The 13,672-nt window shown below is 39.6% G+C and overlaps 1 protein-coding gene across 8 annotated transcripts in view; it reads left to right on the top strand.

Moving 5' to 3' along the window:
* The window catches only part of stk32a (serine/threonine kinase 32A), a 67,993-nt gene extending 54,948 nt beyond the window's left edge, over window positions 1–13,045 (top strand). For 7 of the 8 annotated variants that reach the window (XM_061702157.1, XM_061702156.1, XM_061702155.1 and 4 more), the window contains 2 exons: window positions 6,688–6,752; window positions 7,521–11,091. In XM_061702157.1, the coding sequence (XP_061558141.1) occupies window positions 6,688–6,752; window positions 7,521–7,638 (183 nt within the window). In that variant the 3' untranslated portion in view covers window positions 7,639–11,091. Of the gene's footprint in view, window positions 1–6,687; window positions 6,753–7,520 lie in introns of all 8 variants that reach the window. The other variant, XM_061702159.1, reaches the window with a different exon arrangement.
* Window positions 13,046–13,672: the final 627 nt, after the last annotated feature.

Genomic DNA, 13,672 nt, shown 5'->3' with positions numbered 1-13,672 from the left:
AACAACTCAAACATGAAGTGCAAACAATGAGCTTACCTTTGATATTGTTACAATTACATGACATTAGACAAAATGGTATTACTGCTTTAGTTGGATTGCACACAATAGCCATGAATCATATTCATGTCAAAGTGACTTGTTGAAAAGTATAAAACACACATAAAAATATTTTTAAAATGTAAAGAAAAATAGCAAGCAAGTTCTTTTGATGGCCTTGTTCTACTTGTCTTTTTAAGATACAGTATAACTTAATTTATATAGTATACTTTATAACTTTTTCAAATATTAAATATTACATTACTTTCTCATTGTAGTTCACCTTTTTTACACACCTTATTTAACACACTAACTTAAAGTAAATGAATGTTTAATACCAAAGTAATCCTGCATAAAATGTTATACACAATGTATTGAGTTTTGAAATTTTCATCCATCCATCCATTTTCTGAGCCGCTTGTCCTCACTAGGGTCACGGGTGTGCTGGAGCCTATCCCAGCTGTCATCGGGCAGGAGGCAGGGTACACCCTGAAATGGTTGCCAGCCAATCGCAGTTGAAATTTTCAAAAATTCACAATAGAAAAAAATCACTCTAAGACAACCATCATTATTCAATTTGTAATCCAATTTATCTGGCACGGATATACAGGGAGACAGATTAACCTGAAATTAACTTTTTTCCCGTCTCTACTGCAGGATTTGACATTAAGGTAAAATATTATTAAATACAGAAGACATGAAGGATAAATAGAGGTGAACAGTTTTGAGATGGCCCGGAGATCAAGGTTATGCTGGAGCAGCTGAAACAAGTCAATATTTTGTAATATTTTAAAGGTTCGATTTGATTGTAGTCTTTCTTGTCGGAGCTAAAAATAATGCATTTGGTGATACTGCTGTCATTGTAAGGAATTAACATTAATAACGGTTATACAATTTTTCAAAAAAGTTAATGTAAAAATGTATTTTCAACTTTTCACACGTCTTCTTAATTTTCTCCCCCTTAATGTTACTTAACATGTACAGTCTTCTCCTCTTCTTCTTTCTAATCGTTGTTTACGTGACTCCTTCTTTTTTAACACAGTAAGTATTGTAAAAAGCCACCAAAAGCAAGAGAAAAAGAAAAAAACAAAAGACATAACTTGATTCTGAGGTTTCCCATTATTTCACATATGTACATCAGAATCACAATCAACTTTATTGGCCAAGTATGTTACAAGACAAATACTTAAAATTTAGATGGCATTCTTTTTTTTATTTAAAAATAAATAAATAAAATATGTAACAATATTTGAATGTTACAAGATATCACACTTTTGTTTTAAATTATTTTTTAATGAAAATTAGTCACATGATTTTTTTTTAAGCGGCACGGTGGGCGACTGGTTAGAGCGTCTGCCTCACAGTTCTGAGGAGCGGGGTTCAAATCCCAGCCCCGCATGGGTGGAGTTTGCATGTTCTCCCTGTGCCTGCGTGGGTTTTCTCCGGGCACTCTGGTTTCCTCCCACATCCCAAAAACATGCATTAATTGGAGACTCTAAATGGCCCATAGGTGTGAATGTGAGTGCGAATGGTTGTTTGTTTATATGTACCCTGCGATTGGCTGGCGACCAGTTCAGGGTGTACCCCGCTTCCTGCCCGAAGATAGCTGGGATAGGCTCCAGCACGCCAGCGACCCTTGTGAGGATAAGCGGTTCAGAAAATGGATGGATTTTTTTTATTTCAAATTGTAAACAAAAAAATTATAATAACATTAGAAGATAGCGCTATTTTGTATTTAAAATGTTTAAGCTAAATGTTGCAATATATCATGCTTCTTATAAAAATGTTTTAGATACCACACTAGTACTAATAATGTTTTATTTTGTCACCAATAACACTAGCTGAAATTTAAATCTTTAGTCTTTCTTAGCATGTGTTGACATCCAGCATTTTGAATTTGTTTTAGCATGTTTCATAAGTACAAGGTGAAATAGCGCCCCTCCTCAGATTTTTGGCCCTCAGTGGACAAAGTTTGGACATCCATGACCTAGTGCTCAAAGGCAAAAAAAAAAAAAAAAAAAAGAAAATTGAATTACTCACCTGTCAATGTAAGCGTACCATGTACCCTGAATAAAAGGTATTGTAGTGACTTTGTGGAACGCAGAAGAAGGAAAACTCTCCTTTTCTCCATACTGTGCAAGGTGCAAAGCTTGACCTTATCCTTAGGGGCCGCTTGTGATGGATGCACGAATGTGAGAAAGCTATGAAGAAAATTCAAAGTGATATGTGTGCGTTTATGTGTGTGTGTGTAAGGAATAGATTTTTGAGCATGATAACTGGAGCATAGCAGATCAATATTAAATGAAGACATCCAGCTAGCCTCATGCTCATCTCCAACTGCTTCCTTCTCTTTACCCCGGGAGCATCTCTGTATTCTTTTTGCATATTTATTTCCTCCCTCCATTTGCTGCTTTCTCTCTCCTTCCTTGTCCCGAGACTCTCTGCAATGCTGTCTGCATGTCACTGTCACTCCCTTTCACCGCATGTGACCTCTTTTTCATCCATTCCCCCCCCCCCACTCTTTAGTGTGCTGTTATCTCTCTGCCTCCGCCTGCCCGCCTACTACCGACCTCATAATGTAGCAACGAATTAGCTCGATTGAAACTCTTTGAGAGATTGCAGACATTTTGACTCATTTACCGCACTCATACACACTCCCTTGTTGTCTGAAGCGTGAAATGAGAAAACAGGACATTTAATGGAAGCTGTATTCATAGTTTGATCGGCCATCGTGCTGGCATGTCAGAACCTGTCAAGGACACTGAGAAATGTCCCCGCCGGGCTCTCTCCCAGCAGAGCACTCCCCAATGTTCGATCTAGCAGTTTGAACAATGAGCTGTTGACTGTCTTTTACAGTAATTAAATGGGTGTTTTTGTTATTTGCTGATGGCAGAGCATTCATCACACGAATTCTATGGCAATAGAAGCATAAAGAAGAAAACATTTTGAAAATTGGAGGTAAAATCAATTAAGAGCAAGCAAAAGTAGTACAGAAATGTACCAGATCCCTTATTATAATTGTATGGCATTGTGTGCAACCTTATGCAGCACCATCTGCAGGCATCCTTGTTATTTTGGGATTTGTGCCATCCACAAACATGATATCTGCTGACATCTTGCCCAGACTAGCTTTTAGTGTCATATCTACAGTGCCGTGAAAAGGTATTGCCCCCTTCTCAAATAAGTATTTTTTGTTTGCATAGTTTCCATTTTAATGTTTAAAATCATCAAACAAATGTAAATATCAGACAAAGATAACCCAAGTAAACACACAATGTAGTTTTTAAATGGTAATTTTAGTCATTCAGGAAGAAAAAAAAAGTATTCAAAGACAAAAAGTAATGGCCCCCTAAACCTAATAACTATTTGGACCACCCGTGGAAGCAACAGTTTTTAAGCATTTTGTAGAACTGGGAATGAGTATTTCACATTTCTGTGGTGATATTTTTGCCCACGCTTCCTTGCTGAATTGTTTGAATTCACCAACAATGGAGGGTTTTTGAGCATCAACAATCCTTTTAAGATCATGCCACAGCATTTTAATTGGATCCTGACCGTTGGACCAGGCCACTCCAAACTTTTTTTAAGCCATTCAGAAGTTAACTTGCCGGTGTGTTTGTTGTGATGCTGCAGAACCGAAATGCGCTTCAGCTTGACGTCACAAATTTATGGTCGAACATTCTCCTTCAAGATTGTCTGTTAAAGAGCAGAATTTGTGGTTCCATGAATTACAACAAGCCGTCCAGGTCCTGAATATGCAAAGGAACTCCAGACCATCACACTACCACCACCATGTTTGACTGTTGGTCTGATGTTCTTCTTCTTAAATGCTGTGTTACATTTATACCAGATGTAACGAGACACACACCTTGCAAAAAGTTAAACTTTCGTCTCGTCAATCCATAGAATATTCTCCCACAAATCTTGCGAATCATTCATGTTTTTTTGGGTTTTTTTTTTAAAGACGTACCTCTACGTTCTTTTTGGTCAGCAGTGCATTTTTGCTATGGAACTCTGCCATATAATTTTTTTGCCCAGTCTCTTCCTTATTGTTGAGTCATGAACTCTGACCTTAACTGAGGCAAGGCATCCCTCAGCCTGAAATTTTTTCAATGTTGTCCTGGGTTCCTCTGTGACTTCCTGGATGAGTCGTCGCTGTGCTCTTGTGGTCATTTTTGTAGGCCGTCCACTCCTGGGAAGGTTCACTGCTTTTCCATGTCTTTTCCATTTGAGGATAATGGTTCTCACCGTGGTCCTCTTCGTTGGTCATCTCGAGTACTCCACAAAATATAAGAGCAATAAGGACACATGATGATTTAATATTTTTTTCTTTGTAGTTTGCGGTGTCTCAAAATTGATTAAGAGGTTGGCGTGTCCTGGAAAGATTTACTGTATCAAGACAGTACGCTTTACTTGAGCCAAATAGGAGTAGGTCAAGCGGAAGAGGGAGTAACCTTCAAGTACAAGGTCATTATAGCAGCTGGTGTGGATCTCGAGGAATGATGCTGAAATTAGCTATACATCATTTGGTGGGACTGAAGTGTCATAAATGCATATTACTTCCCAGTTAAAGGTGTACCCTTTTGGCTAGTATAGGATGGACATCACCGGATTTACTACATGTGCACTGTCCTGTGGCAAAATGTTGGGCGGTATTTTCCGGAAATGGAGATAATGAGCTATTGCGTCATCATTTGTGATTCCATTAACTCAGTTGACACATATTACTCCTCCCTGTGTGGCTTGGGTTTCTCTTTAAGTCCCACTTTCCTGCACGTTGTGACTCTACAGTCATTAGTAGGCTTTTCAATCACTATCGATGCATTATTGAACAAAATTGATGTCAGTAACAGAACCACTGGATGGTTGTGAGGTCACTCAGTGTGTGTAGATTCATGATTGCGAACCAGTGTGCCGTGAGAGATCTTCAGGTGTACTGTGGGAAATTGTTTTATTTCACTTAATTTGTCTGAAAATTATTGATTTACTACATTGATACTGTACATGTCCCTTTTAAAAAAAAACAGCAACAAATTGGTTGTGTAGTTTCTGCAAAATCCTAACAAGCCAAGCTAGACCCCTTGCCCTAGCACAGTTGTGCTTGTCTGAGTTTAAAAGCGCCTATCTTTGTCTTTGCTTGATTTTCTATGGCTTATTTGGATCAAGGCTAAGCTGGAACCGATCCCAGCTGACTTTGAGAAAGAGGTGGGGGGTACACCCTGGACTGGTTGCCAGCCAATCGCAACATAATACAACCCAATGTTCCCAGTAGGGTTTTAGAAAATGTATGCTGAATGTTTGTTAAAACCCCACCGGGCTCTCGTGCTCTTGCTGTTGAGTTTCATGTCTTGCCTGAAGCCTGTTAAATAAGCACACTAGGTATTTGACAAGGAGGGCAATTGATGTACTTTGCCTTGTTTTCATGCGGTCCATAGAGAGACGCTATTGGCAGAATTGCAGCACAATTGCTTGCATTTACAGTAACAGCTTCTTGCTTCCTGGCGTCACTAAACTCAAGTCTTCAGTGTGATGTGGAAAAGTAATCTCTGATATGAGAGTGTGAATGGATAGTTGGGTACTCTAACTTACAAATTGTGTCAAACCTGTAATTATAAGATTTTACCCAGCGTGAGGTAACATTGATGGTGTCTGGTTATCACTAGTAAGACTAACCTGGTTCCAGCCCCCCTAGTTACTTAACATTTAACCAGAAATGTTCTTGTTCTGCTCATTTGTTTTACTTACTTAAAAACAATTTCCCTTTTACTTGGCACTAACTTCGCAGATGGCTCTGACCGTTTCCCCACTGTGAGGGCACCTGCTCAAAGCCTTTCTGCTGGACTCTGACTGACAGCAGTGAGCAGGGAGTCAGCCGCTTTTCACCCGATGTGGGCACCCCACAGCTCGGGGTTCGATCATCATCGAGCAAGAGGGTGGCCAGGTGGAAGTAGCCAGAGGGATAAACATGCTCCTCCTAATCAATTAATTAATCAATCATAAGTACAGTAAATGGGTCACCTTGTTGTATAGTTGAAAATACTTCTTTAGACAGCAACTCGAATCAACAGTGCCTGTGCTGGTGGCGGCCTTGTAGTGTACTTCATGTTTTTCCTGAATTGATCAGTCACTCGACTTAAGTGTCTCTTCGCTCCACCCTTCAAGCACTGCAGCCAAAGAGTACAAATCGGTTATTTTGTTAACCACCCAAACCTTTTTTTTTTTTTTTTACAGTTGAAATGCTCAACTTTGATACTAAACCAATAAGTTAGTTCTCAAAGTCACTTGCATGTAATCTGTAAATTCTGCTTGAAATGCAGTGGCGCCGTGATCTCCCCTTGACATAATAATGAAGCACCTGCACGCTTGTCTCGGCTCTCCAGGAGTTTGAGGGCAGAGCAGAATGTTTTCTCGTGATGAAGTGGACCAGATATGTAGCAGGAGGTGGTGGTAACAGTAGAGCATGAGAGTCCTCTGATAATCAAGGGGCAGAAAGTTACTGTGCGTTTTGTGGTACAAATGGTGTCAAACAATTGGAGGATACCCATTGGGATGCCTTGTGGTCATCCATGACCATGTTTTTCTGGTTGTAGACTAGATAATATTGATGGAAAATCTATCGTTTACTCATTAATGTGTTTGTCTTTTCTCCAGAATGGTCAGTTGCAGCAACGTTTGGATAACGTCCAGAGAGACTTTATTATCTTCAACAGAGAAAAGTAAGACAGCGCCCATAATTGGAGTTTTTAAGTAATAGAAAAAAATAATGGGTAAGAAGGGTATAAAAAAAAAAAAAAGATGCTTTAATAAAAGTGATTTTTTTTTTATTCATTATTATGTTCCTTGTCCACTACTTAAACTGTGACTGTCATTTTTTTGATTCTGGAAAGAACTAAATGCTTCCATCGTAACTTATAAAAGGCAAAAAGAGACATCAAATCCCTCTAACAAATGCTAAAAAGTCGTGTTTGTCATTCCGTAAATTAGTTGGCTGCCAACATCGTCATGGTTCACGGAAGATGACGCGCAGTAAAGCCATGTCAATACTATTTTTGATTGTGGAATTGGGGCAACTCTTTCAGTGTGTTTTTAACAACACAAAATTGTAATAGTGAGAAAATCATCCTCATCTGTTTAGGAAGCTACTTCAGGTTAAGATCAAATAAATTCCTTTATCTGAATTTTTCTCTGGATTTGTACCTAAATGTAATGGCCAACCCTTCACAAAGTTTCATGATAATCAGTTTTGTAGATTTTGCGGAAATTGCTACCTAACAAATGAAGCAACAAAGTTTGTGATCAAAACCTCTTGACTTTTGCCCTTTCTTACTTGAATATGGACCATTGTCTTAAAGGCAGCGAATGTACCATTAAACTACAACTATGACTCCTCCCTAGAGGTGATCTATCCGATGTATGTATATGTAGTCTTGTTGTCATGACATCATCAGCTACTTTTCAAACTTGACATGATTTTTGTTGAACAGATCAAGGAAAGCAGAGTCGGATTTAGACTCAGCTGAACTGTCCACAAGCAACAAGAACAAAGCAATAGAGGACGGTCGGAACAACAATGTGGAACCGGTCGCTTTTTTGTCAGGATAGGACAACCGGACTTGAGTTCTCCCCCAACCTCCAACCCATCTTGACTCGCTTATCTCTCACCACTGCGTGTGGATCAGCTCCTACTGTATAGTGTCCTCCCCAGCGCAAGCACACTGACGTTAGTGGGCTGCTATGTTGCCTCAACAAACATTGCAAAGACTCGACAAATACAAAACTGACTCTTAATGGACATTGTGGCAGGATTTTTGGCTTCTTTTTTGTCTCACCTTGAAGAACTTTATATGTACAGTAAGGCACTTCCTACTCCTTTACACGAGACTGTCACGCCTATGGAGCAAATGTGGTCGCAGTCTAAATATGCTGCTGAACATTTTGTCTAGATCAAGTTTTAATTCAACTTGAGGTGGACGGTGGTATCAGGACTTTGGTCAGGAATGGTAGTCCACCTTTAAGCTAGTGGACATGGTTTTGATTTGAAGGTTTGTACTACTGCTCTACTTGTCTGAAGCAGTTTTTCCCAACCTGTATTGAACCAAGACGCATATTTTACATGAGAGAAATCTCACGGAACACCACCAAACAAAATCTATTTCCTGAAGTAATGATGATCTGGTCTCAATTTACTCACCAAAATACTTAGTCTGAAATCTGAGCCTGTTTAGTTGAAGACAAAGCTATCATTCTGTTGTATGATTGGCAACATGGATACACATAATTGTCCCTTCTGCTATGAAGTGGAAGAGCATTTAATTGTTTTGCCTGTCACTATATGTGGCTGGCATAGATAGATGAACAAAGATGCTTTATTCGTAGTAAATAAATATTTTCAGACCAATTAAGTGAAATTGCCGCAGCACATAGGTTGGGAATCACTGGTCTGGAGCACAAACTCTTTTGATTTTGAAGGACACGAGATAGCTGAGGTTATAATGGTTGAATGTGTACATGTTCCGCTTTTGTCCTCCTCACAAAATGTTTAAGCATCTTCTTGAAACTTAACTGTCAGAGCAAGCATACTATTGATTTTCAATATCTAACCATGTTAAATGTAGCGGCGGTTGTTCTTACTGGTCATTTTAAAACACTTTGGCTTTTCACCACAAATGTGTCGAGGCACTAGCTGTGTAAATAGTGAATTATCATATTGTAGCAGTGTGACAAACAAAGTAGAGCGATGAAGGATATGCAGCATTTTGTCTTCTTTAAAAAAAAATGTGTTACTGCCCAGAAAGAACAGTTTATCTTCCACCAATCAACCAGACTATAGTGTGCTCGCTCTGCCCTTTTGGTACCCCGACAGAAGTGCCAAAAAAGTGGTATGGATGGGATCTTTTGGCACCTTTTCCAACTTTTCACAATGGAAACAAAAATGTGTCCTGTCTAGTATGCTGAAGGTATCTTATTTGTCCTCGTTGGTCGTTTGTGACCTCTTTCTTTGAAAGCGTGTAGACCCGGGTCTACACACTTTCATCTTAAAGGAGATGATTATGCTTTTTTTTTTTTTGTACCACATTTTAAAATGGTCTGTCTGTGATATCCATCCATTCATCCATTTTCTGAGCCCCTTCTCCTCACTAGGGTCGCGGGCGTGCTGGAGCCTATCCCAGCTATCATCAGGCAGGAGGCGCGGTACACCCTGAACTGGTTGCCAGCCAATCGCAGGGCACATCCTTTTGTCAAAATATACCAAGGATCAAGATGTGGAGACACTTCACACCGCTTATTTCTGGTTTGCTGAAATTCGCACATTCGTGTGTTTAAGTGAGCGACGGCAGTCCCCTCCCAACATCCTGCTGAGCCAATGGCGAGTTCAGATTCAGAATAAAAAATCAGGAGCGGAACACAGCGTGTGGAGACAAAAAGCCAAAAGCGTTTTTATGCGTGGAGGCATCACTTCGTAAACTACACTAGGTGTATGTGGTGCCGGGACATGTCAACAAACACCCCACCACCACTTCCGCGTCGATAACTTTACTGCGCAATCAAGTATGTGCCACTTTACAGAATGCAGCTCTGCTTACATTTTTGCTTTGAAGTACTGCTTCAGACAGTGTAGTCTGGCAGTTGCTTGAAGGTGGCTCTGGAACTTTGCCCAGCCTACCTGATCATGAAATGTAGGGTTACTGCAGTTATTATGTAAATTAGCCCCGCTGTTACATAGCAATGCAGAAATGTTTATTCATAAACACATTTAGAACTAGGTAAATAGTAAAAAAGTTTACTGATTTAATTTCACTCTTAATGGGTGTGCAGGCAGTCCAGAGACCCAACTGCAGTGTTCCTGCGCTACTTGCCAAGTATATATGCCACAAGATTGCGGCAAAGCACTTTTTTTTTATTACACAGGGCTATGTCCTGACTACATGAAGCACCTCCACTCACTTCAACATAGTCCCTTGGCACCAAAATAATACTTTTATATCAGGCAGGACTTGGGTCTGAGCACAAAAACAGCAAAGGTTTCCAGAAACTCCTAAACAATTACAGTAAAGTCATTTTTCCATAATAAGGAAGGAACAATTCCCGCAACTGATTTCTTTGTATGAATGCCTCAGCTGATCATAGCTGCACACCAGAATTAGAATCAGAATCATCTTTATTTGCCAAGTATGTCCAAAAAACACACCAAGAATTTGTCTCCGGTAGTTGGAGCTGCTCTAGTATGACAACAGACAGTCAATTGACAGAGAACACTTTTGAGACATAAAGACATTGACATTGAGAAAAACAGTCACTGAGCAATAAAGGGTTGCAAGCTATCTGGTAATGCCAGTACAATTTATTATTATTATTTTTTTTTATTTTTTTTTACATTTGTGCAAAAAGATTCAGAGTCCGCCAGCACTTAGAGCAGTTCGAATGACTAATCTCGCAATAGTCCGGTGCAATGACCATTGTGCAAAAGGCGCCGAGACTTCAAGGAGTGTATGCAGTTTAAAGTGACGAGTAGCGCGATAATCTGGGACAATGTCGATTGTGCAAATGTTGCAGATACTCCTCAGTCAGTGTGCAAATGGGGCAAATGCTACTCTGGCATGAGTGGCCAGTATTGGTCAACAACAGATATGCAAATAGTGCACCGTGGCGAGAGTAATATATAATTGGCCCGACAGAAATGTGACAACAAACTCAAGACAAAATATTTGGCAGCATGTTGCAATGGAATTGTCGGTTAGCTGTATAAGAAGTTGATTGCAAGAGGGAAGAAGCTGTTGGAATCTCTGCTAGTTCTAGTTTGCATTGATCGGTAGCGCCTAGCTGAGGTAAGGAGCTGGAAGAGCTAGTGACCAGGATGTGGAGGGTCCAAGAGGATTTTCCATATATCAATTGCGGAAGAAGTGCTGATGCTGTGTGTGGATGAGGTGGTCTCTCCCAGCCTCACCTGCTGTGTCGTGCCCGTCAGGAAGCTGTAAATCCACTGGCAGATGGCAGGCGAGACGCTGAGCTGGAGAAGCTTGGAGGAAAGGAGTTCAGGGATGATGGTGTTGAACGCTGAGCTGAAGTCCACGAACAGGATCCTCGCGTAGGTCCCTGCACTGTCGAGGTGATCTAGAATGAAGTGCAGTCCCATGTTGACTGCATCATCCGCAGACCTGTTTGCTCGGTACATACTGTACAGTATGTTCTTGAATACTTATTAGCACTTGTGAAGCCATCACAAGCATTACAATTGCACTATTCGGTTCACAATACGATTTCTTCTTTACAGTGTGCTTGAAGTCGACAGTCTTCTACAAAATTATCTGAAAATATTTCAAACTTGAGCTTTGCTTTGCACATGTATATTTATCCACTGTAGCATTTATTCACAAAGGCAAATCCTTTATCGAAGAGGGTTAAGCTCAGTCTGCGATGCACTGAACTCTGATCTGTCAAATCGTTTCTTCTTATTAAATGTCTTTGTGAGGTGTACAAGCAGTTACCAATGTGCTACATTTACTGAATATACATTTGCATTTGTTTGGTTTGATTTTGTATCTATATTTGCTGAAGAAAATACCACATAACCTCTGGAAAGATATCCATGCATAGATGATGGCGGGCAGTGAAAAGCACTGTTATTTTGGGTACTCATGCAAAGAATTTATTCGTAATAAATAAATAAATGCTGGCTTTCATTAATAATAACTTCTAACAGCTTATTAATTCTTTGATGTTACACTGTGCTCAGTCTTTATATGTTTAAACTCTTCTTCTAGCACTTTTCCACCCAAAAAGAAAAAAGTGGGCACAGTGTTTGGACACGTTGTTTCCTGTCTTTAACAGTACAACACTGTGGAATGGTTTGAAGCAGTCGGCGAATACATTGAAAAAAAAAAAAAAAGGGTTCGCAAAATCAAATGTATGCTTTAAACACATGTATATCAGACAAAGGGAACAGACCTGTGAATCTCAAAATGGAGGTTTTGTTGTCCCTTAGTTGTCACTGTGTCTTTCTTCTACTGTATCTATAAAGGTGTGCCTTAAATAATAACTAAACTTTCTTTCAGAACCAATCTGACTCTGCCTTTGCCCTTTATTGCATATTCACTCGTCATTTAAACATCAAGTGTTTCTGATTCCTGCAATTGGGAAGGACAAGTGGTGTAGAAGATGGATGGATGGATGATTGGAGGATCGTGTAGGTGTACCGAACGTTTATGTTGCCCCAGGGCTCCCCCAACAGTTGCAAATTGCAAATAATGTTCTTTAAAGCCTCAGCGGTCAATGAAGATGGAAATGATAGGCGTCCAGGCTGGTCATTTTTTGGAGCCAATTAGGCACACGTACTTTTGAAAAATCACCCCCGAAAAAGAAGAAGAAGAATAATCTTTTATTGTCATGAACATGCATGCATGCACACGAAATTTGTTCTCTGCATTTAACCCATCACAGTGAACGCATACACGTGTTAGTGGAACACACTGGAGCAGGGGGCAGCTTAAGCGCCCGGGGAGCATTTCGGGGTATCAGTGTCTTGCTCAAGGACACCGCAGCCGTGAGTCCGGGGGATGTTGGCGGATGGTCCGGTCGGGGTCTTGAACATAGGTCCCCCATGATATTGTCTCAATTTACTCCAAAAAATATTTATTTAGTGTAATATATGGGACTGTTTAGTTGAACCCAAAGATGTATGAATGGTAGCAGGCAGATACACGGATTAATTTTACCTTTTGCCATCGAGCGGAAGAACATTTAATTGTTCTGCCTGTAACTATGTTGCTGGCATAGATGGATGAACAAACATAAATACATCATTTGTAGTCAATAAATAATAATTTTCTCATTTATATCTCAAAATGAAAACATTTTTTTTTAAATCTACTACCTCCTAAACTTCAAACGGCATGTGCAAGAGAGAATTAAAGTACACCTCCTGTAGATGCATTGTGCCAATGTGAAGGATATTGTTCCAATGTGAAGGATATTGTTATTATTATTATTATTATAATTATATGTTTTTGTGTATGTGTTTTGTTTTTTATGTCTATGTTTTTTTTTTATTGGCTTGCATTTTACCTTGTTTACTCTGCAGCCAGCTCTTGCGAAAGAGAATCTGTTTTTGTTTTCCTTACCTGAATGGATGGATGGATGGATGGATAGATAGATAGATAGATAGATAGATAGATAGATAGATAGATAGATAGATAGATAGATAGATAGATAGATAGATAGAATTAAGTGAAATTGTAGTTTCACACGGCACTGTTATGGCACAATAATCACATGGCACAATTACTGCAGTCGATGACAAATGTAGGTGTTCTTTCGTATCCTTGGAAACAATGCAGCTAGCGTGTGCTTTCAAAATGATTTTGAAGCTTATATTTGACGTCAAGTTATTACCTTTGATTGATTTAATATGGTAAAAAAGGAGGGGAAAAAAACAATGGCATGGCATCATGAGTACTGGTGTGCTCCGAGCCTCCCCTAGTGCCCAAATGTGTTATTGCTTCATTTGCATTTAAAAAAAAAAAAAAAGGTGGCTAAAGCATTCATCCATCCATTTTCTATAGTGCTTGTACTCATTAGGGTGAACTGGTGCCTGTCCTATCAGTCTATCATAGGGTCCATATAAAGACCGAAAAATATT

This window comes from Phycodurus eques, chromosome 17, assembly GCF_024500275.1.
Source record: "Phycodurus eques isolate BA_2022a chromosome 17, UOR_Pequ_1.1, whole genome shotgun sequence".
Taxonomy (NCBI): domain Eukaryota; kingdom Metazoa; phylum Chordata; class Actinopteri; order Syngnathiformes; family Syngnathidae; genus Phycodurus; species Phycodurus eques.
This window is presented reverse-complemented; position numbering and strand designations above follow the sequence as displayed.